The 24666-nt window shown below is 36.1% G+C and overlaps 3 protein-coding genes and 1 pseudogene across 4 annotated transcripts; 2 read left to right on the plus strand and 2 right to left on the minus strand.

The window, feature by feature from the left end:
* Positions 1-795: 795 nt before the first annotated feature.
* Positions 796-9747, minus strand: LOC132123236 (protein unc-119 homolog A-like). Its single transcript, XM_059533809.1, has 5 exons — positions 9377-9747; positions 3669-3782; positions 3395-3494; positions 1068-1240; positions 796-958 (listed from the first exon to the last, which is right to left on the minus strand). Exons 1-5 carry the CDS (start codon positions 9489-9491, stop codon positions 846-848), a joined length of 615 nt encoding a protein of 204 aa, XP_059389792.1. The 5' UTR covers positions 9492-9747; the 3' UTR covers positions 796-845.
* A 1080-nt stretch (positions 9748-10827) lies between these two features.
* On the minus strand, positions 10828-12716 carry LOC132123050 (beta-crystallin B1-like; annotated as a pseudogene).
* Positions 12717-16361: 3645 nt separating this feature from the next.
* LOC132123051 (beta-crystallin A3) lies at positions 16362-17759 on the plus strand. Its single transcript, XM_059533578.1, has 5 exons — positions 16362-16400; positions 16490-16608; positions 16765-16906; positions 16998-17140; positions 17296-17759. Exons 1-5 carry the CDS (start codon positions 16362-16364, stop codon positions 17441-17443), a joined length of 591 nt encoding a protein of 196 aa, XP_059389561.1. The 3' UTR covers positions 17444-17759.
* A 1078-nt stretch (positions 17760-18837) lies between these two features.
* On the plus strand, positions 18838-21444 carry dhrs13a.3 (dehydrogenase/reductase (SDR family) member 13a, duplicate 3). Of its 2 annotated transcripts, none has more exons than XM_059534359.1 (5): positions 18838-19112; positions 19337-19455; positions 19545-19668; positions 20577-20780; positions 20983-21444. In XM_059534359.1, the coding sequence occupies exons 1-5, from the start codon at positions 18986-18988 to the stop codon at positions 21237-21239; spliced, it is 831 nt and encodes a 276-aa protein (XP_059390342.1). In that variant the 5' UTR covers positions 18838-18985; the 3' UTR covers positions 21240-21444. The 2 variants fall into 2 exon arrangements, with proteins under 2 accessions (XP_059390342.1, XP_059390341.1); XM_059534358.1 differs by having other exon boundaries at positions 18841-19112; positions 20577-20903.
* Positions 21445-24666: the final 3222 nt, after the last annotated feature.

Genomic DNA, 24666 nt, shown 5'->3' on the forward strand with positions numbered 1-24666 from the left:
ATATTACTGTTTTTACTATATTTGTGAACAAATAAACGCAGCCTCAGAGAGCATAAAATACACTTTTGGATGATAGTGCTGTACAGTTTTAATATACAATATTATTTATCCGAATTACATCACTATGGAGGAGTTTTATGTGTAAAGGAAATGAATGAAATCAAACATGATGATTTAACTTTGGAATTTTTATTTTTCTCTTTTTTTGTTAAATTGCATGAAACAATAGACAGATACCTTTCACTATTTTTTATATGTGTGGAAATGTATATCATTATAAATAAGAGCATATTAATATACATAACAGATTTATATCATCGACCAAATTATGAGTATTCAAAAATGAAAGTGAGAAAAATGAAAGAAAATCTGGCCCTTTCATAGAGGCCAACAGGAAGTGGGTGCAAAGTCAGGGCAAAATACACAGTTCCTGACAGTATCCCTTCCTTTAAAGGTTCAAACACACTGCATTGGGCACTGTATCTCCAACTCACTCTACATGACTCTCTTTTTATGCTTTAGAAGCCATGAGAAACATTTTAAGAAAATGTAGTCACAAATTAGAGTTGTTTAGAATGATTTGTCTTTGGGCTTTTAAAATACATAAAAACAGAGCATGCAATTAATGCACATGTACACAGGCACAATCTAATACTTGAAGAGACAGAGTTATTACATACTTTAAATGATTCTAAGGGAAAAAGCAGTACTGGCCCATTCTAAGTAACATTCTCTCTCTCTCTCTCTCTCTCTCTCTCTCTCACACACACACAGTCCTGAGATAGTTTGTCATCACATATAAGATTAGATGCCTAGATGCCACTGTCAGTAGATGTCTACATGTACTACGGTCCACCGTTGTAAGAATAATCTGCCTTATTGTGCATCACAAGCTTTTTGTCCACAAAGTAAAAGCTGTCGGATTGTGTCTCATATGGGTGAAGGATCATTTCACGCACTATGGAGGGATACAAGAAACACAATGTCAGATGTATATTAGGTCTAGCCATAAGATCACATTCTAATCAATAGCACAATTCAGTTCATAAAAAACATTTATAACTTACTTATATCTTCAGAGATTGGTGGGAACTCATAGATGTGTTCACAGGTATTCTTACTGCTCGGGATGCAGAAGCCAAACTCAAAGTCAAAGCTCTTCAGCAGCTGCTCACGGAAATAGTGCCTCTCGATCATTCGGAAGTTGTTGATGGGAACATCGCCTACGGTGAACTCCACCCTGTGAAGGTGGGAAAAGACACCTTTAAGGACACATAGATTTTGTGGCAATGAAAATGGCTTGTTCCATGTTATAGGGTTGGTAAGATTTTTTATGTTTTAGAAAAAGTCTCTAATACTCATATTTAATCAAAAATACAGTAAAGACAGTTTTTTTGGGCTTAATAAAGTTACAATTGCACAAATTTATTCTTGTGATGCAAAGCTGAATTTTCAGGATCATTACTCCAGTTTACAGCATCACATGATCCTTCAGAAATCATTCTCATATGCTGATTTTTATTTTTATTACCAATGTAGAAAACAGTTGTACAGCTTAATATTTTTATGGAAACTGTTATACTTTTTTCAGGGTTCTTTGATCAATAGAGAGTTCAGCAGCATTTATTTTAAATAGAAATCTTTAGTAATATTATAAATGCTTTTACTGTCACTTTTGATTAATTTAATGCGTCCTTGCTGAATAAAAGCATTAATAAATATGAAACTGAATAAAAAAGACTTCTTCCTTTAAGACTTCTATTTAAATATTTTTGTCTAATTTCAAATGTAACATAGCTTACACACACACACACACACACACACATACATTCAATAACCTCCCTTTTATAGCCTCTCGTAATAAATTGTGACAATTTCATAAAACAATCAGACTGAAATAATCAGGGTTTGTAAAAAAAATCAACAATTATTTTTAAAATGTTATAATTTATATATGTTATAATTATTAAATGAATTATTTATTTAAAAGATTAAGCCATTTTAAAGTATATCTCACAGTGTGACAATGTGACTTTCTTATTTTAAAATGTATCTTACAATTACCCTAAACTAATTTTTAATTTACAACCCGAATTCCGGAAAAGTTGGGACGTTTTTTAAATTTTAATAAAATGAAAACTAAAGGAATTTTAAATCACATGAGCCAATATTTTATTCACAATAGATAACAATCCGCCGTGCCATCAGCAGATGCCAACTAAAGCTCTATCATGCAAAAAGGAAGCCATATGTGAACATGGTCCAGAAGCGCCGTCGTGTCCTGTGGGCCAAGGCTCATTTAAAATGGACTATTTCAAAGTGGAATAGTGTTTTATGGTCAGATGAGTCCAAATTTGACATTCTTGTTGGAAATCACGGACGCCGTGTCCTCCGGGCTAAAGAGGAGGGAGACCTTCCAGCATGTTATCAGCGTTCAGTTCAAAAGCCAGCATCTCTGATGGTATGGGGGTGCATAAGTGCATACGGTATGGGCAGCTTGCATGTTTTGGAAGGCTCTGTGAATGCTGAAAGGTATATAAAGGTTTTAGAGCAACATATGCTTCCCTCCAAACAACGTCTATTTCAGGGAAGGCCTTGTTTATTTCAGCAGGACAATGCAAAACCACATACTGCAGCTATAACAACAGCATGGCTTCGTCGTAGAAGAGTCCAGATCTTTCACCTATAGAGAACATTTGGCGCATCATTAAACGAAAAATACGTCAAAGACGACCACGAACTCTTCAGCAGCTGGAAATCCATATAAGGCAAGAATGGGACCAAATTCCAACAGCAAAACTCCAGCAACTCATAGCCTCAATGCCCAGACGTCTTCAAACTGTTTTGAAAAGAAAAGGAGATGCTACACCATGGTAAACATGCCCCGTCCCAACTATTTTGAGACCTGTAGCAGAAATCAAAATTGAAATGAGCTCATTTTGTGCATAAAATTGTAAACTTTCTCAGTTTAAACATTTGCTATGTTATCTATGTTCTATTGTGAATAAAATATTGGCTCATGTGATTTGAAAGTCTTTTAGTTTTTCATTTTATTAAAATTTAAAAAACATCCCAACTTTTCCGGAATTCGGGTTGTAATTTTACTCTTATCTTTAGTTCTTATGTGTAGGACTAATTGTATCCTACTTTCTCCTTTTTACCTCCTTGGGACATGACTGGTCATGAGTTAAAATTTTGCAACATGGTCTTTTTTTCACTTGTAAGAAAGATTTTTTGTTTGTTTGTTTTTTGTACAATTAGCCCATTTATCTAAAAATATAGAAATATAGAAAAACTATATTCGTCATGATATGTCCCCTTTAAAGGGTAAGTCAAATAGATTCAAGTGTGATTTCAGGCTAATTTTAGGTTTCCTGCCACTGATTGCACTTACGTGGCGCCAACCTGTCGTAGTTGGAGGAAAGCGGGGGTGAACTGGTAACGCACGAAGCGCCCGGCATTCTGGTCAAAGTCCGTTCTGTCCTCCCCACTCTCTGTTCATCAGAAAGGGGTCAGCATTACCAAATTAGGCTCTTATGCAGCGCACTGCATCTAAATGAAAATCCGGGCTTCATCTAAAAAAAAATCTAAATGATCTTTGCATTTAAATGTGCAGCCTGTGTAGGTGGAGTGAGGAAGTGAATTTGAGAGGTCTGCTCCTTGCCTACCTGTTGTAGGGGGTTTGGTGATCTCAAAAAGAACCATGCCTGTCTCCATGTCTCGGATTTTGAACCTGGTGAAGTCGATCTTGTGTATGTTCTGTTCTGGACCGCAGAGGTAATCTATGGAAACAAAAACAAACCAGGATGTGTCTCAGTTCTGACTCTCATTAGCTCAACATTTGTAAGATAATGAAATATGTATGGAACATTAAACATGATGTGATTCTCTCCAGACTTGTCGTAACATTTCAAAATATAAAGCTAACCACATTTTAACACTGGGTATGCGTGTGCGACAAAGGTCACATGCATCAAAGACATGCCTCAGGGCTGAGAGCCGTATCCTTGTGTGATAGACTGCAGGGACAAAAAGAGCTATTTCTGTTCTCTGATGTTGGGTGAAAATGACATTGATGATTACCATACACCTCCTCGATTCATTATCTGCCTGCGGAGACTGATACGGTTTAGAAATACTGTCAGAACAATAGGAAAAGAAGTATACTGACTGACAGACAAACATTAATCAACACATTGTGTGTTAATATTGAATTTGAATAATATTCCTATTGACTCAGAATTTACATTTGCTTTAACAATGTGTTTGTAAAAAAATGGCAGTTGGTTGGGTGTTTTGCTTTAGTATAATGTGCTACGGTATAATGACAATAATAAAGTAGTATATATATATATATGAAGTGAAGTGAAAGTGACATTCGGCCAAGTATGGTGACCCATACTCAGAATTTGTGCTCTGCATTTAACCCATCCGAAGTGCACACACACAGAGCAGTGAACACACACACACACTGTGAGCACACACCCGGAGCAGTGGGCAGCCATTTATGCTGCGGCGCCCGGGGAGCAGTTGGGGGTTCGATGCCTTGCTCAAGGGCACCTAAGTCGTGGTATTGAAGGTGGAGAGAGAACTGTACATGCACTCCCCCCACCCACAATTCCTGCCGGCCCGAGACTCGAACTCACAACCTTTCGATTGGGAGTCCGACTCTCTAACCATTAAGCCACGACTTCCCACGTATATATATACACATATGTATATATATACGTATATATACACATATGTACATATACACATATGTATATATATATATACATATGTGTATATGTATATATATATATATACATATATATACACACATATATATATACATATATATACACACATATATATATACATATATATACACACATATATATATATATATATATACACACATATATATATACATATATATACACACATATATATATATATATACACACATATATATATATATATACACACATATATATATATATATATATATATATATATATATATATATATATATATATATATATATATATATATATATATATATACAGAAACTGTTTACATGAACAAGAAACATAATTATACTATAATATATAATAAACATAATTACAATATGTGACCCTGAACCACAAAACCAGTCATAAGTAGCATGGATATATTTGTAACAATAACCAAAAATACACTGTATGGGTTGATTTTTCTTTTATGCCTAAAATCATTAGGATATTAAGTAAAGATCATGTTCCATTAATTTATTTTGTAAATTTGCTAAGGACTTCATTTGGACAACTTTAAAGGCGATTTTCTCAATATCTTGATTTTTTTTAACCCTCAGAGTATTCAAAAGATATTCAAATAGTTGTATCTCAGCCAAATAGTGTCCTATCCTAACAAAACATACATCAATGGAAAGATTATTTATTTGCTTTCAGATTATGTTAATTATGTTAAATCTCAATAAAAAAGAAAAAGAAAATGACCCTTATGAATGGTTTTGTGGTCTGGGTCACATAATAAATTTATTTACATTGAAATTTAAATCCTTCAATTCATTTTTAAGTTTAAAGTACTTTATTGGCATGATTGTGTTTACATATAATATTACCAAAGCCTACCAAATCTGAAAAAAAAGAGATACAAAAATAAACAAGGAAAAATAAAGGTATAATAATCTATTATGTAAAACAATGGTTGTTGAGCCTGTTGAGTGTAAAATCTGATTTACATTCAAATTTTATGGAGACCCACAAGCAAAGCAGTCCGTTGGTGTCTCTGTACCCATTTAAAAAATACAATACCATACAGTGCAAATTAACTGTTCTAATATGTGTTTTGTCCACTAAACATGGGGATTTATTTGTGGCCTGTTGATGACTTGGGTCAGTCCAGTCATGCCCTTTCACATGCATCCCTTTTTTCTCATGCCTGACTCCCAGAGGAGGCATAGGAGGTGCGAGGAGCAGCTGTGTCAGCCCTCTTCTTCCTGGGATGGATTATACCTAAGAAGCTTACATTGTTCACCATCACATGGCACAGATTTGGAGATGCTAAGGGGATTTGGGACAACTCTAACTTTTGACAGGTCCATCTCTGCTAGGATGACACTGAGATGAGCTCAACACTAGAGCTGAGTATATCACTTCCTTCCCATAGGTCAGTGCAAATGTCCCACCTATCCTCTACCCAAGCTTCCTGTTAGTTAACAGATGGGCAACAGTGGATTTAGCCAGTCACTTGAGATATTTATAGCTCCTCTGCTTCAGAAGAGTGCCAAGCAGAGAAAGGGAAGACAAAATGCAAACATCTGCTCAGAACAAAACAGCTTTATATTGTGAAATATTTAACCACTTCATGTAAGCATGAGAACAATTATGCTGATTGAAAAAAAAATTAAATTAAATGGCAGTGTTTCATAAAACTGTCACAAACCAGATATTAGATATTAACTTTAAACAATCATGTATGCATCATTCATTAAAAACGCCCAATGGAATTAGTAGTTTTCAAACATGTCCCGCGGATATTGACACAGAGCATTAGAGCTGATTTGGAGCAGAACACTGAAACTTGAATAGACAAGAAACAGATCCTTTGCATATTTTTATTTTTTATATTTTTTTATTTTTTGCATACTTTGCATATGTCTTTTTTTTTTTTTTACTGCACTTGCTAATACCACATGCTAATAAAACATGCTTGACATATCAACACCTTTACAACATTCAACAAATTGTTCAGGGAAATGTATTGGTATGTTTTGTCACCCGGGGGACCAAACTACTGTTTATGAGCTAACATTACTGTGCTTAAGTGTCAGTGCAAAAATACAAATAGTCAGTGAAGAGATGGAGACAGACTACAGATGAACAGAGTTCATGTCAACATAAATAATAGTGCATATTTTTAAATGTAAATCTCAAAAGTTGTAACTTTTATGCTTTACAATAAAAAATGGAAAGCGAAACAATCTGGACAAATTTTTAATTTATTTTATTTTAATATAGAACGTAAAGCAAACAAACAAATAAATACTGTTATCTAGTTTTCAAAACACAACCTCAAGTGCAGTCAATTATTTTTAATACTGAGATGGTAAAATTGTAAAAATAGACTATGTGACCCTGGACTACGAAACCAGTCTTAAGTCATTGGGGTATATTCTTATTAATAGCCAAAAAAACATTGTATGGGTCGAAATTATTAGGATATTAAGTAAAGATCATGTTCCATGAAGATATTTTGTAAATTTTCTACTGTAAATATATCAAAACTTAATTCCTGATTATTAATATGCATTGCTAAGAACTAAATTTGGACAACTTTAAAGGTGATTTTCTCAGTATTTAGATTTGTTTTTGTTTTTTTGCAAACTTCACATCAAGTGGGCAAAGCTCCTGGTTTGTTTATGAAGCATCCACTTTATTTGTGAACTATAACTTTAAGGAGTTAAAATTAAAGCCTGAAAAAAGCCTGTTTCTTAAATTTGTTTTTGCTTATGCAACCTAACATAGCCAAGTGGATTCAAAGAAAGCAATATCTTTGTGATTTTTAGATTAACTGACAAAATTTCACATTTGTGCAATTCATTAAGAAGACAGAAATCTAGTAATCAGAGCAATGTTGCAGTAAAGTGTCTATGTAGCTTTCCAATCCACCAAGGAGCCGTGCTTCACTGCTTCTAATGCTGTTACCTAGCAACATATCTTCTGAAATCAATCCAGGATAACTACCACCTGTTATTTTGGGGGAAAATAAAAGGAACTGCTGCGTATAACAAACGCAGATAATGATTGATCCAGCGCTCATTTACAAGACCACACATGTTCATTTAGATTTATGAGGCATAGTGTACCTAAACACCATATAAAGCATTCTTTATGAAGTAATATTTCCAAACATACCAAATGCCAAATTGATCAGTTAAACCAAAGATTATAGAAGGATGTAACCATTTGCTTAAAATCCAATCCACTTCCATAATAAAATTTTAAAATCTATTGATGTAACTTACATTTATGCTATTTTATCACTTCATCCATAAATATATACTTTGCATTCTTGTTTATAACAGTAACATGAGATAAAAAAAAGACAGAAAACAAGCTTGCATACAGGTGTCCACTTTCCTCAGAAAAGCAGACCTATCCTTAATTAAGAACAGCTTTTATTTTTAGAGTGCTAATCCAAGTGATTAGCCAGACATGTTTTTTTCCATTTAAATAAAGAAGAGTGCCATCTAAATGTGATTTCTCAGCACTGTTGTTCCATGCATTTGTGAATATATTTATTCAAGTAGATGTTTCAATGCACAGTTCAGGATAAGAATACACTGTTGAGTTTTCAACCACAAAACAACAAGCGGTGGCAAAGATGAGACAGAGTAGTCATTCTTTCCTAGTGAAATATTCTTTTTGTACTGTGAGAATTAATGTGATAAAGGTAACAGTAATGCAAATGAATTTTTTAGTTAGCTGTGACACTTCCAGATCTGCAAAACTGTTGATTTATCTGAACTCCGTAGAAACCAAGTATTTGCATTCTTCAGACCTGATCTTTGCTAGCTGAACAGCCATTCAGAGCGATCAGATGGCCTGACTGATCGACAAGCTCCAACGCCGATACAACATGTCGAATCGGCCTAAAAAATAGCCGACAAGGACCAACTTCAGAGGACGGTGCAGAACACACTGAGAAAACTTTCTAGGGGCTAAAGTGCCCCGCTTCCCTGTGTGCTTCCCTGACATGCTGTCTGCTGCCCGACATACTCACTGAGTCGTGTGTACCTTTTACTAGTCATTTGCAAGCTCTTTACATGGGGAATGTTCATGAAATCGTGCTGTGATAGAGATATCGACCAGGTGAGCTGTCCCTTGACGGACGTTCAGCTACAGACTAGATAACGGGAGTCTACTGTCAACGCTGAAGGTTTATTTAGCCGCTATTGCTTCGTTTCGTTGGGCAATAGACTGGGAGGCTCGCCCCGGTGGTCAGATTTCTCAATGGGGTGAGGAGATTACAGAGCGCTCTCTAACCCCATTCGAGTAGGCTATATTTATAAATCCTCAACCCATTAATATCATACGTCGTCATTGTCAGTCAGTAGCCTACAATGTCCACAGTTTATCAAGGAAGAGTCGAATGAATCATTAATAGGTTCGTTCGGCCAAAATGAATGATATCGTCTCATCAACCTCTAAATGAAGACGTTCCAGTTTAAATGAAGTTTCTTATTTAGAATGTCACGGAGCAAGACTTAAACAAGAAACGCGAGAACATGCTGGAGCGAAACCTGCAATTTCACTCTGGTTTATGTGCAACAGTGTAAAGGTGTTTTTGGAAGCTTCCTGTTTGAGGGTGACAATGATGTTACTGAACTTACTGTCTGTGATCTTCTGCAGCCCGAGTACATCCTCCGGCGTTATTTCTGTGCTTTTTAGCAAATCCTCCTCAGTCGTACACGGGACACCCGCGTCGCAGCCTTGCCTCACTTTCATCTCTAAATGCGATAAGATGCAGCTGTTCGTGCAGTCTTCGCACCCAACCTCTCTACCAAGGGCCGTTTGTCTGCCTCACCTCTGCTGTGTTACGCGTCCTCGTTATTTAACGCAGGCTCTTTACAAGAATAGCGCATCCACCTCCCCCAGCCAGCCAATCTTCTAAAGATACTGAGTTATTTTACTCCTTCTTTCCTAGGGCGAGTGGATCTCGCTCTGTAATCTGCATGTATGTCTGCTGCTGAAGGTATTAAAGCAACCACTTCATGTAATTGAGCAAAACCCGAGAGAGATGAACGGTATTAATTCGAGGAAGGAAGTGGGCACTGGGCAGACAGTTCTGTTGTAAAGTAATGTGTACTGTCGTCTCATTATGATCAGACATTTTTGTACTGTCTGTGGACACACACACACACACACACACACACACACACACACACACACACACACAATATATATATATATATATATATATATATATATATATATACTTTGTGTGTGTGTGTGTGTGTGTGTGTGTGTGTGTGAGAGAGAGAGAGCTTTTATACAAAGCTTTTTAGCTATTTATCTATCTACTGGTAACCATTTTTTTCTGATATCAACTATCCACTACTAACTGGTATTTATATCAGGTATTGTTTTAATTTTTCTGGTTACCTCATTTATTATGCATGATGAATTATATAAATAATAAAAAAAAATCACCTAATGTGTTCTCAAGTCTTAGCACTGGTAAAAGAGAGCAGAGCAATTAATTAAGGACAATGTACAAAAATTGTGCTTTAAAATCTTTTCTTTTTTTTAATTTATTTTCTAGTAAATGTGTTTTTAGATGCCAGCATCCCTGAGAAAGATAAAGAGAAGCAGGATTTCATAAAGGACATTTGAAATCAGTTCAAGGAGAGAGAAGAAACTGCCATGTTGAATACCTTGATCTTCACAATGCTGCTTGAGCTTCTAGATTCTAGAAGATGTACTGTGATGAAGCAGTAGAAGGTTGAGTATGCTCTTGAGATGCTGAATTGCACATCCTTCTGGTTGAGTGAATATTCCATGCAGTGTTTAGCAGATAAATTAGAAATTGATACTGATTAGCTCTAGGTCATTTGAGGATGGTAGATTTTCAATTGCTAGCAAAATTCTAGGAGGTTTGGGTAAAGCAAGAAACATGCAATGATGCAAAACTATCAAACAAAACTGATGTAGGCTTCAACCAGCATTACAATTGGGACATAAAATAGTTTTGTTAATTTGCTATACTTTTAACTAGTTGGTTGGACGTACAATGCTGTACTACCAGTCATGACAGACAAGAACACACGATAGTTCATCCGTATTAGTAATGTCTATTTACAGCACCCCATTCATTCCAGTGTTTGTAGGATCCAAATTCAAACAAGTACTGATATCCACGGCAGCCTGGATACTGATATCCAACCCACCTTAAGTTGGAATGTAGCATAAATGAATCCATGAGGTGATAGTTATATAATCATCTTATTATAATATAAGAGATGCCAAATCACTTACATTCCACCATTTACGTAAATGCTGGCAACTCTGTCCTGGAAGCCATAGCACCACAAACTTGGGATGTCCTCATTAGAAACCTCCATCTTACGACCATCAAAGTTCATGCACTCATACAGACAGATTCTATGGTCATGTGGGTCCTACATGTAGAAAGACCACAGAGTTAAGATGGTTGCTATCTGCCCTTTTTTAATTGGTTGTGGTTTGTGATAAAATGGGAAATGGAGTGATGCAATAGTTAGCCACCATTCTAACAGGCCGGACAGACATGAGACAATCACAACGGTGGCTGCTGGCAAGTGTCCCAGCGAGGGTATTCGCCCCTCTCAAGCATGAACATCTCACCGGTCATATCCTGCTGCTCAAAACCTACCCATCTGAAAGACGGTAAAAGGCACACATACTGTAAATGCTCTGTTTACATCTACTGCATTTACAATATAGAAATTGTGTATTTAAAATTCAGATTTTATGATTAACAGTGCCAGGTAACAGTGGTTTTGTGTGATTGATTAGTTGTGGAAAAAAAAAAAACTCTTTATATATTTTTTACATTTAGATTTTTTGATCCACGAAAAATATTAATTCAGGACGTGTATCTTTTTAAATGGACTTCCTATTGAAATGGCCCATTTATCATATCCAGTAGTTTTACAGTTATATTACGTTACAATGCAAAAGTTTGAGGTCGTGTGATTTAAAAAAAAATGTATTTCTCTTATGCTTAGTGAGGATGCATTTATTTAAAAGATAGAAAAAAAGGAAATAAGTAAGTACGTATGTAAATAAATAAACAAATAAAGCTGTAACAAAAGTAATAATGTGAAATATATTAGAATTTGCTTTCTATTTTAATATATTTTAAAATGAGAGGATAAATTATCAGATGAAAGATGAATAGCCATTACTAATATAACAGCTCAAAATTATATATATATAATTTATAAAAATAATTTATTTGTCATTATTTTCTTTGTTACATGATCCTTCAGAAATCATTCTAATATGAAAGTCGTGACATTTGCCAAGTATGATTACACATACTCTGAATTGGTGCTCTGCATTTAACCCATCCAAGTGCACAGACACAGCAGTGAGAGGTGAACACACACCCAGAGCAGCAGACAGCTATAGATCCAGCTGCCCAGGGAGCAACTGGGGTTTCAGTGCCTTGCTCAAGTGCACTGCAGCCATGAGTATTGAGGATGGAAGAGAACACTGTTCATTCACTCCCTCCCACCCTACCAGCACCAAGACTCGAACCTGCAAACTTTAAGTTACAAGTCCAACTCTCTAACCATTAGGCCACAGCTACATTTGATCATGGTCCTTTGATTGATTACTTACTTAAATCACGTGTATGATTTGAGCTTACGGCCCACACTCCACTCTGATGGAGCCCACACGGTTTAGCCCCTTGTCACAGATGTTGCGACACTCTCCACTCAGCTCCATCATGCACCCTTGGAAATTCTCATACTCAAACAGATATATCTGATCACAGAGATTACACAGTAAAGACAAATAATTCAGTAAGAGCATTTTTTTGACATCATACATGTAATGGCAATATTAGATGAAAAAGTGAGAATCTGTTAAGAACATGTTGGGGCAGGTTTGACATACTCTGTGGGAGCTCATTCCCGTGGCATAGCGACTACCTATACTTCCTTGTACAGGAGTGTGTGACATCAAATTTAGAAATTTTTATTTCCTATTTTAATATATTTTCAAATATAATTTATTCCTGATGTCAAAGCACCCGTTACTGTCGTCTTCAGTGTTACATGATCCTTGATAAATTATTCTAATATATAATAATCTTTGTGCTCAAATCAGTCATATCACTCAAAAACATCCAAATCTCTATACATCCTTCAATCACAACAAGCTTATATAAAGGGCAGCTACTCTGAAATGACCATCTCCACAATCTCACCAAAATTTTGCAGTCAGGCACAGAACAATGGAATGTAATAGGAGTGCTGGCGAAGGAAAGGATGCCAAGGCCTGAATGTAAAAGGGCTTCAGGCTTCGAGTGGGTTCTGTATACATATATATATATATATATATATATATATGCCAGCAGTACTCCTGGAGCAGAATGAGACCAGGCTATTGGATAAAAGTGAGGGGCGTTTGGAGGGGTTTGGAGTGCAGGCTTATCTCTGTGACCCTGCTGACTCTGCTCATTGCTTTGTTCCAGGCCTCGGCTGGATGTCTGATGTCTACCTCCATCAGCAGAAAGCATGGCCCTCCACGGCCTCTATCTCTTCAACTCTCTCTCTCTCTCTCTCTCTCTCTCTCTCTCTCTCTCTCACATGCACTCATTCACTCTACAGCACAGCTATCAATGTGCTGACCTCAGTAGACTGGCCACACACCTCTCCATTGAGAGAATGAGAACTTGTTGCTGTTGTGTGAAGCTTCAGCAGTTTTATTTGGGGATTACAGTTAAATTGTAAGTTGTCAATGATTTGGAGCTTAAGATAAGAGTGAAAGACAGATGCACAACATTTGTATTCTACATTGCCAGACTATTAAATATTAAACAAACACAAAAAGTGATGGATTTACAGTTTTTCTCAGTTACTTTGGTACATTTCTCAGATCAGAATTGAAATTCTCAAAACTACCTGTTCAATTCTCACATTATTGTGTCACTTGTGCACATCAAAAAAGCAGTTTCTCATTTCTTTGAACACGTTGCAAATGCTTTGGTACATCCATGCAAATGATTATGTACAATTCTCTGTTGTTTCCTACATTATCAGTTGCTAATGTCATGTTGCTCAAAATGTATTATATAGTTTTCTGTGCAATAGTCTTACCCCCCAAAACATCGGGTCTTTAGTTCATCGTATAAGTCATTAAATGCAAAATGGTTAATCTAGTTGTCATAAACTGCCAAGCACACTTTTTTTTTATTATTAGACTTTTTGTCAATTTGGCATGAATTGTGCAAGTGAATATTTACTAATAAGAAAATGTAGATGATAAACCAATGATAAACCATTTCTCTGAAATAGCTCAAAGGTTCATCTCATGAATCTTCAGTTGGAAAGCTTATACTGTATAGACAGAGGACAACACAAGAGTTACACATTCTGACAATTGACTTATTTTCATCTTTGTGCCCATATTTCTTTTTCCTTTTCTGTATCACAATGACATTGTAAAGGTTTTTTTTTTGGCCAGACCACTAGTAAAAGTGTAACTGGGAATTCTATCCAGTCTCTTTCGATCAATATCCCACATACAGTAATGTGTAAATTTGTACTTTTGAAATGGATATATGGCATACATAAGCATATTGCATACTGTTCAATACAGTAACTGTCATCCAAAATGTTGCCATAGTTTACATCAGAACATCTCTCCAGAGTACACTTTTATATTGATGACATGACTAAGCAATTTGACTATTTGTCTTATCCGTAACCTATGACACAAGGACTTGTCATTCGATGGCACTGACATGTTCATTGACACAGATATTTATTTTTGAGAGATGAACTAAGGATTTTGAGAAAGAGACTGGCTTTTGCAGGTAATCCATGGTGTTTTGCTATTTGTACGAGTTGTTTTGAGAAATGCACTTACTGTTTTGCAAATTGTGAGTTTGATTCGAGAAATGTACCAAAGTGACTGAGAAAAACTGTAATTATTCACACAATCATTCCCATTTGATTATCAACAGATCAAAATGTCTCATTGAAGAACTGCATTGAAATTGACCTAAATACCTGAAAAATTATTAATCTTCTTCATATTTACTTGAATGCCATCATTTACACGCTTCATTTTACTTAGTCATGCACCTCCTAGTGCAACACTGGGCCCCATCCATGCAGCCTGCTTTGCATAAAGTCAAAGGAGTGGGCAGGACATGGATGTTGAATGGATTTGCTTGTAAGGGCCTATTGTGTATGTATGCATATGTGTGCGAGTATGTAAAGGCAGGTGGAAGTGGGTCACTGAAACACTCTGTGGCTGTAACTGTGGGGAGAGGAGAGCAGACAGTCTCAGTTCAGGATAAAAATAAGATATATAATGATATATAATACTTAAAAATCACAATTCTTTGAATATTTAAGGATAAATTTAAGCTTTTTTGGTGGTTGCAATGCTTAACCAACCATTTTTTGTTGGGAAGAAATCTGGAAGTGTACCTGGAAGTGTTGTCTTTGCTGGAATGATCTCAGGTCGAAACAGCTTACTTGAGTTTATGCAAGCATGCTTGTTTTGCCGTACACGCAGGTCATATGTAAACACGTGCATGGAATCACTTTGCTTGGCATCCACTCCTGTAGCAGATGCCAGTAGGCATGATGCCTCCCTGGCTACGGCAGATGGCATTGTGATCTAGGTAAAGTCAAAGGCTCAGTACAAAACAATGAGGCTTCGGGCAAAGTGCTGACTGCTACCTGCCCTGTTGCCAATCTCCCCTTTCTGTCATGCTACATATAAATAGAGCCCTTAGTCGGTGGTCTGGAGACCGTTGTGTGGAACTCCTGACCGCTTGCAGCTATTTGTTGGGTAGGTCAGGTAAGCCCTTTGTGGTAGCCCTTTCAGCCACTGTGGTCATCTTTTAGCATGATTTGCAAACTCTAGGGGAGGGGGTGCACTATGATTTATACACAATTAAAAACTGAAAACAATTATAGCAAGCAAATATGGGGGTGTTTTTAAAAAAGTATTAAATTAATATGGATATATGTGAATTTTGATAAAAAACAAATCAAATGTAAAACACAAGACTAAATAAGAATTAAATTAAATTAGATTAAAATGATTATTATTGACATTTCAAATTTTTTAATGATTTTAATTGGCATTTCAGATGAGTAAATGTAAAACAAAAGACTACTTTATTTTAAATAAATTGAAATAAATATTTCTATTAAAATGTATTTAAAATAAAAAAGATTAGGCATTCTATGCTTTGCATAACAAAACATTCTTGACATTATTATTATTATTAATAATAATGCTTCTGGCCAAATCTGATATTATCTGTGCAATTTGTATGTTTGTATATACTTTTTGATCAAGTCCTCATGTTTTGGTCATAACCCTGTCTCTTCTATTTCAGTAAGCTGTGGTTTTATTCTGTTGTGATTGAATTTTATTGTCTAAATCAGCAGATAGAATAAGTGTGATTATATTGTTAGGTCTTGTTGGAGCAACAAAAGCTGCCATATCTTTCTTGTTCTTTATCCACAGGCTATTAGCACACTTTTCATAAATTATATAAAACCCATACAATATTTCTTTTTTTCTTTTTTTTGCATATCTCTGTTGTACAGGTCTATCAGCATTGAGATATCTTCGAGGATGGCTTTGACTAATCCCATGCCACTAGGACCATGGAAGGCAAGTAAACGCTTGATGGCTATGAAATATGCAAAATACATATAATGCTTTGAATCTCATCTCTGTTGTCTCTGTGTATATGTATATAGCTCACAGTGTATGACCAAGAGAGCTTCCAAGGCAAGCGCGTGGAGTTCACTTCAGCCTGTCAGAACATCATGGAATGCGGCATGGACAATGTCCGTTCTCTGAAGGTGGAGTGTGGCGCGTAAGTCATTGAGTATTATATTCAAATTAATGTAATATTATTATATTCAAATTAATGTAGTCTAAAAGATTTAGCTCAATTCTTGGGACAAATTTGCCCCCCAAAAAAGTCCACCTTTTGCAGTTATCAACAATTTTTTTGTGTCCATTTGAACAGCTGGGTGGGCTACGAACACTCCAGCTTCTGTGGGCAGCAGTTCATCCTGGAAAGAGGCGACTACCCTCGCTGGGAGTCTTGGAGCGGCAGCAATGCCTACCACATTGAGAGGCTAATGTCCTTCCGGCCAATCTGCTCTGCTGTGAGTCTGAAACTGTGTCAGCGGATCAGTGGTGAAATGATTTACCAATCTTTCTAAATAACAATCTCTCCCAATGTTATGCTCTGCGCAGAACCACAAGGAGTCAAAGATTACCATCTTTGAGCGGGAGAACTTTATTGGACACCAGTGGGAGATAACCGATGACTACCCCTCTCTCCAGGCCATGGGTTGGCCCTCCAATGAGATCGGATCAATGCAGGTGCAAAGTGGGGCGTGAGTACCATACTTGTCTCTACTCTCTACACCAGGGGTGTCCAAACTGCAGAATTTAGCCCCAACTCTAATTAAACACAAAATTACCAGCTAATCAAGTAATTCAATTAGGGATCTCAGTTTGCATTTTTCATGTGTTTTCTCACTGCATGTAGCTGGGTCTGTTACCAGTACCCCGGTTACCGTGGTTATCAGTACATCATGGAGTGTGACAACCATGGTGGCGAGTACAAACACTACAGGGAGTGGGGCTCCCATGCTCAGACCTTCCAGGTGCAGTCCCTCCGCCGGGTTCAGCAGTGAGGGCTGCTCGCCCAGCTCGCCCATCTCCCTTCCTCCCTCCCCCACCTCCTCTTCCTCCACCGCTTCCAAACCCCCACCCCTTCATTCCGATACCGGCAAGCCCAGCACAGGCTGAATATCCGGTGCATTCGGCAAATGTTTACGGTGCTTTCATCTTTCTGCATGCCATCGATTTGAAAGAATAAAGTGAGAGGAAGAATTCAAGCAAACTGATTCTGTGAGCGGCACAGTGGTGTTACTAAAGCTTTGCTCCTCATCGCTGTCATGATGCAGCCTGTGCAAAAGAGTTCAATAAAGGGTACACTTATGAAAACGACCTATTGTGAGAGTTTGTTTGATGCATGTAGTGTAGTTTCAAGTTTTGTGAAATGGCCCAAATTGTAATCTCACAAAAGTGGACCATTATTAACACCAAAATATCATATAAATGTTGTTATAAAGACTTAATGGCCAATGGTTTTTGAGTACTGGAACAAAATAAGTTGGAAATAAATAAATAAAAGTTTATGTATCAAGGAATTATTGATTTCCCTGCTTGGTTGCAAATCCAATGTCGAGTTCCCTTACTTGATTACACAGAAAAGGTGCCAAATATTACAATTACAAATCTAGCATTAACTTTAAGAAATAAATATATTTAAACTCCATGTTGAATTCAAATAATTTTTAGATCCAGCTACTGAAACATCACAATCAGAATGATATATTTTTTTCATAAAACAATTATATTCTGTATAACATGTATTAAAAGCTGCAGCCAGTTTGTTTTTCTGTTTTTGCTACAAAGAAGTTTACAAAATTAAAAAATGGCCAAAATTATTTTATTATAAAATATGGAAATAATATATGTACCTATATATTAAAAGTATAAATTTCAATCAAAAATATTGTTTTTTTTTTATCTTTTGAGTTTTCTTTTTTCTTTTTTGTCTGATAAGACATTGCAATTTTCATGTAGGCTACCAGTTTATATATATATATTTATTTGTATGTTTAAAATTTACATTTTAATTAATATTTGTTCAATTGTAGCTATATATTTAAGTATACATATTTCTATACGCTATATATATTTATATTTTTTATAATATATATTTATAAAGGCATAAGGTGTTGAATTCTGGTCATAGGAAGTTGGAACCGAAGTGCACCAGAAGTAGGCTATTCTAGGTGTAGTGAGGGGAAATATAATGCCATAGTTTCGGTAAAAAATTAAATGTTTGATTTTTGTTAAGAAGTTTATAGCCAAGTGGCCATCTCTAAATTATTTTACAGTTGAAATTGTGCTTTTTAATAAAACAAATGGTATGTAATGTTATGGGATATGATATTTTGTGTGATATTGTCTCAACCCTGACGTAGAGAAATCGCGCCACCTTGCGTTTGTCAGAAGTTAAAGCCCGGAAGCTGCTGCTGGCAGTTACGAAAACATAAACACGAGAAAGTAGCGGAGCAAAGCACCCGATAAGTCTGCGATCCGCCGTAAAATAAGAAGAAGGAGAGGAAGCAAAGATCCTTTAATTGACGTGCTCAAAGGAACTAATGTCTGTGTTGTTGTCAGTGCTGGTCGGTGTGCTCGCTGCATACCTTCTGATTTATTACAGCCTGTTTAAAGGAGCTAGATTTAAGAGCAACGTGACCTTAAAAGGGAAAACAGCAATTGTTACAGGTTAGTATCATTTAAACGCTTTGCATATTAAACAATCCAGTCTAACTTAATACCATTCAAGTAAATAAAAACTGAAATTCTTATTAAGACTGTCATTTAATAGTAGTTATACTAGTTGTTATACAGTTGTATTTGAGTACCACTGTCCTCAATACACTTGTTGTAATTTTTAGTTAGTTTGCTGTACATCAGAAGACACTTAACTGTTGAAAATTTGAATGCAGGGAGTAATACAGGCATTGGCAAAACCACAGCCTTGGATCTGGCCAAGAGAGGGGCCCGAGTGATCCTCGCCTGCAGAAACAAAGAGAAAGCTGAAGCTGCAGTTTATGACATAAGAAAGGTGAACTCATCTACTTACCTCAATTCCTCCTGGTTCTTATCATTTTTATGACTCGTGTCTCAAAGACTTTTTGTTTTATATTCCTTTAGGAAAGTGGGAACCCCGAGGTGCTGTACATGCATCTGGACCTGGCCAGTTTGAAGTCTGTGCGTGGTTTTGCAGAGACTTTTCTGAAGAGTGAACCGAGACTCGACTTGCTCATTAACAATGCAGGTAAACTGAAGGGAATGTGAGAGTATGCAAACTCTTGAAATGTTGTTTCAGGATAGTTTGGTTCTCTTGTTTCCAAAAAATAAATGATACATTTATAGTCCTGGTTCACTTGACATTCACATTCAATTTTTAACATTGAAATTTAATGTACAAAACAAAAGGCAGAAGGATACAGTAAAAACCTGACAGCTTTTATGACATATTTTGTTAACTAATTGAACATCCAAAACTGCTTTGTGTTGGGCTAATTGCACTCATTGTATATGTGTAAATATGGTGCCTTTTTTAAATTTTTTTTTACAGAAACCTCTGTTGCATTTTATCATGTTCTATAGCTGGGTTCTCAGAGACACCGAACAGCTCACGCAAAATATTTTTGCTACTGCTCCCGTCAATTATTAATTATAATCGCACACGTGTAAATTTTTTATTATTGATCAATATGTGAATCCGTTCATCGGACTACGCATGACACGAGTTGGCATTGATTAAAAACATTTTTAAACCATCCTCTGCTCTGCGATGTTTTGTTAGATTTGGTGGAGAAACTAAGTCTGACCACCAGATGTTGCTAATGCGCACTGTGTCTTTGAGTAATGAACCGTTTATCGCGATGCAGTCTGTGTTTTTTTTTGCACAATTTCATGAAAGCCTCAAATGGTTCAGAAAGCCTCGGTTTCCCATCACTAGTTATCCGCATTATATTTAATCTGCAGCAACATTGTGAACTTTTATAAAGATATTAGGTCATTAACTTAGAAATGCATTATTATGCAAACACATGAGCAGAGTTGGGACGCAAATCAAGGTTTGGATGGCAGTGTTCACAATCGCACCAGAGTTTCTTGTAATCTAACTTAACCAGCCAACTGTAAACACACCCTAAGTGTGTGTGGCTTTCTCTCTAGGTCTTATCGTGTCAGGCAGAACTGAAGATGGCTTTGGCATGGCGTTCGGTGTCAACCACCTGGGCCACTTTTTGCTGACGCTGTTGCTGTTGGATCGTCTAAAGCAGGCAGAGCACAGCCGCGTCGTCAATGTGTCCGCCCTGCTGCATCGACTGGGGTCTGTGGATTTCAACCTCCTCAACACACACAAGGATCTGGTCACAGGTCAGTCATCCTGGCACGCATTCAGAGCCTACTGCCACAGCAAACTGTGTAATGTGCTCTTTACCCGAGAGCTTGCAAACCGACTGGAGGGGACGAGTGTCACTTGCTATTGTCTGCATCCAGGTTAGTGGGACATTTTTTTGTCTGCTATTATGCATTACTTTTTTCCCTACATTTTTTTTTTAAATTGTCTGGTCTTTAGGTGTAATAGCCACTGAGATCGGTCGGAATATGGGTGTGCTGCAGAAGCTGCTTTTCCTGCCCATGTCCAAGCTGTTTTTTCTGGACCCAGAGGGAGGTGCGCAGAGCACGCTTTACTGTGCTTTGCAGGAGGGGCTTGAGCCTCTGAGTGGACGGTATTTCTCTTCCTGTGCCTTGCAGAATGTTAGTGCTCAAGGAAAGGATGATGCCTTGGCCAGGAAGCTTTGGGAAGTGAGCGAGAGGCTGTGTGGCCTGTGAGTGAGCTCACACAGGTTTGTAGAACAGTAGAACTCTAACACAGAATAAAAGAGATTACTAACAGGGTTATGAGCAGGTGTATACATTTGTATTTGGTATACAATACTTTATAATATTTTGTTGCTTTAAATGAACACAACTTAATAAAATTAGGGGTGCACTGATATATAAAATTTTTGATACAATAAGCTGTTAATTGTTTTTTTGTAATTTTTTGATGAATTAAAAATTCTATACTATTTTATCTTAAAAAAAACACAACAAACAAACAAAAAAAACACTAAAACCCTACAATCAGTTGTTCCAAATGCTACAAGTTAATAATGCACAGTTTATATCTACCTAATTATTATTATTCTTAAATGTAGTAATGTTTTTTAAAATGAACTTAGACTGTTAAATTATGGCCAAATAAGTCAAATAAATGTAAAAATAAGAGAATTAAGCATAAATAAAATTAGATTAATAAAATTAGAATAATTAAAATATTGGTAAATAACTAATATGGTACTTATATATTGTGCATCTCTATGTTAAAGCAACCACATATGCAAATCTTGGGGAACAGTAGCCATAATAACCTTAGTAATGCCTATTTTTTCATGTATTTTTGTTGAAAATATGAAGAGGTGAATTTGCGAATTTGTATTCACTCACTGGACACAATGGCTTTAGCATATTCCTTTGTATTAAGGTTTAATGTGGTGTATTTTATCATTATCTATCTATCTATCTATCTATCTATCTATCTATCTATCTATCTATCTATCTATCTATCTATCTATCTATCTATCTATTATATATTTAATATCTTTTTATTTAATGTTTCATGTCTTTCTTTTCCTCTTTCTTTTATTCTATATCGATCTATATCGCATTGCTACACAAAATGCATAAATGCTACACATAATGCATAAATGGTACTATTTTATTTTTATATAATCAGTGCTTTTAACCACTCTTTCATCCACTTTCTTTTTAAACTTGTGACCAATTCAAATACCTCGTGTGTTTGAAAACCAAAATCATTTGAAGAAATAATAAAATAAAAAATAAAACTGTTTATGAACATTTAATATCTTTCAAGCATTTGGTCTCTTTTTGCCCTGTATGATAGGGTGTTGTACTTTTTTGGTTCACTGGGTGGCAGTAGCGTGTCACATTTGTCAGCCTCCAACCCAGGGCGACACAACCTGAAGAGTCTACAGAGACCTCTGTCAAGATGACAATCATTAGAATAAAGTGGGTTAGATTACACTGAGAATTGCAGAAGTAATTTCATGTAATATTAGAGTTTGCTTTTCTACTGAATGAAAGTGGGCATCAGGGGCTACAGCCATTCAGTGTGATGATGGGATAACCAAAATGAGGACTTGCTATAGACCCTTACCCTTACCCATATCCATGCATCTTCAACAGACCCCCTGTTGCTAATAGATCTTTTACCTTGAACTGGGATTGTCACATTTTTGACATTGTGTAGACTTAAAATCATATATATATATATATATATATATATATATATATATATGCTGACACCTCGAGAGTGTATACTGTCCAGGTAGATGAATCAGTCTCTTCTGTGCACTATTGTTTTCATATCCATTGAATGTCAATCATGCCATATTTATCTGATCATGCCAGTCATATCACAGCATCCTCCGTGTGTTGGTTCTCATGCACGGTAAGTGTATAACTACACCGTCCCCTTCGATTCGTTTTGTAGAAGCAAAACACATTGATGAGTGACGGCAGGTGTTTACTTTGGATGCACTCCAGAGCTCTTTGGCACAGTACTTAACGACTGGATTAGTGCGTCAATTAGCAATCACTGCATGGGAGGAGCCTGATTGATCGAGACTACTGCTGTTGCTGCTGCTAAGGCTGGGCGTGGGGCATGCTGGGGCATGCGAGTGTGTGTATGTGTGTGAGACTGTAGTGACCAGCTGCTTGAGAGTTAGTTCAAAGGACTAATTTCACTGCATGATTGGCAGAATAAAACCGTGACCTTGTAAGGATATCACACGCAAACCTGGAGCTGCCACATGATTGTGATTTGCTAAAGTTAATGAGTAATGTGTCAATGCAGAATTGACTATAATATACAATATTTGTTGTTTATTATTTTATATTACAGTATATTATAATACAAAGAATATTATTAATTAGGCTATAGTAAGACAACTATAGTTATATTATAATAGTTGTCTCATATTTGTCTTGTATATATTTAAAATACAATGCAAGATAACATTATTATAATGACAATTATTATCAAATTATGTTTAATTGTCATCATAATAGATTGTGATAGAATAATTATGAGACAACAGTTATATTATAATAGTGTATTTTGTATCATTATGAGGCATTGAAATAGTTTCATGTTATAATGAGACTTATAATAAAATAATAGTTCTCATAATATAATTGTTGTCATATATTAAAGCACAATATAAAATTATTGTAGTATTGAGAATTAAGTATCTCAAAATATAATACAATTGTTTAATGGACTGTTTCAATTTTTTAAAAGTCCAATACACTAGTAGTTTTCTCATTATGATTACTAATATAATACAGTCTTTGTGATCTCCTTACATAATAATGTATATGTAATGTAATATATATTTACATAATAGCCTCATGAACTGAGAAATCAAAATTTCCTTGTGTAGGAGTATAGGAGGTCTTTGTACTATAAAAATGTTCAGTTAGTCTAAAAATAACTTATATTGAAGCCAGTCTGCCAAAAGACAAGTTGTGGAATAAGCCACTTCATTAAGTAATAGTGTGGCTAAGCACCACCTCCACAGAAAAAGATCAACGCCTGCTTTGACATCACTGCCTGTTTAGCCCCGCCCACCGATTCAGGACATAGTGAATAACGAGAGAGGCAAATGCAGGTCTACGCTTAAATCAAACAATAAAAAGGGCTCTGAAGACAGTGCCAAGTTAAGGAAAAAACAATGTATGCTTTGCCTTCCCTCAGATCGTAACATTAGGAAAGAGTGGATGAACTTTATTTTTAATGAAGATCCAGACTGTGTCAGTAAGAACTTGGCCCTTTGATAACTTCATTTTACCGTGGATCCCTTAATAAACAAGACACAATTCGACGCATTTTCAGAAAGACTGAAATGAAAGACAGAGCTGTGCCGACTATATTGGATCTGACAGGAATGTTGCAACAAACAAGTGGGAGTAACTGTTATTATTATGTGGTCACTATTGCTTTATTAAAATACATAATAATAATGAATAACAATACATAAATAGTCAACAATGACAAAATTTACAGTTTTTTTTAGAGATACAGACCGAAAATATTGATGACTCATCCTGCACTACACAGGCTCTCATCCAATCAGATACTTTGTATGGCAATATCCCACCCCTAATACCACCTGCAATTGATGACAAGTAG

This window comes from Carassius carassius, chromosome 41 (genome assembly GCF_963082965.1).
Source record: "Carassius carassius chromosome 41, fCarCar2.1, whole genome shotgun sequence".
Classification (NCBI taxonomy): domain Eukaryota; kingdom Metazoa; phylum Chordata; class Actinopteri; order Cypriniformes; family Cyprinidae; genus Carassius; species Carassius carassius.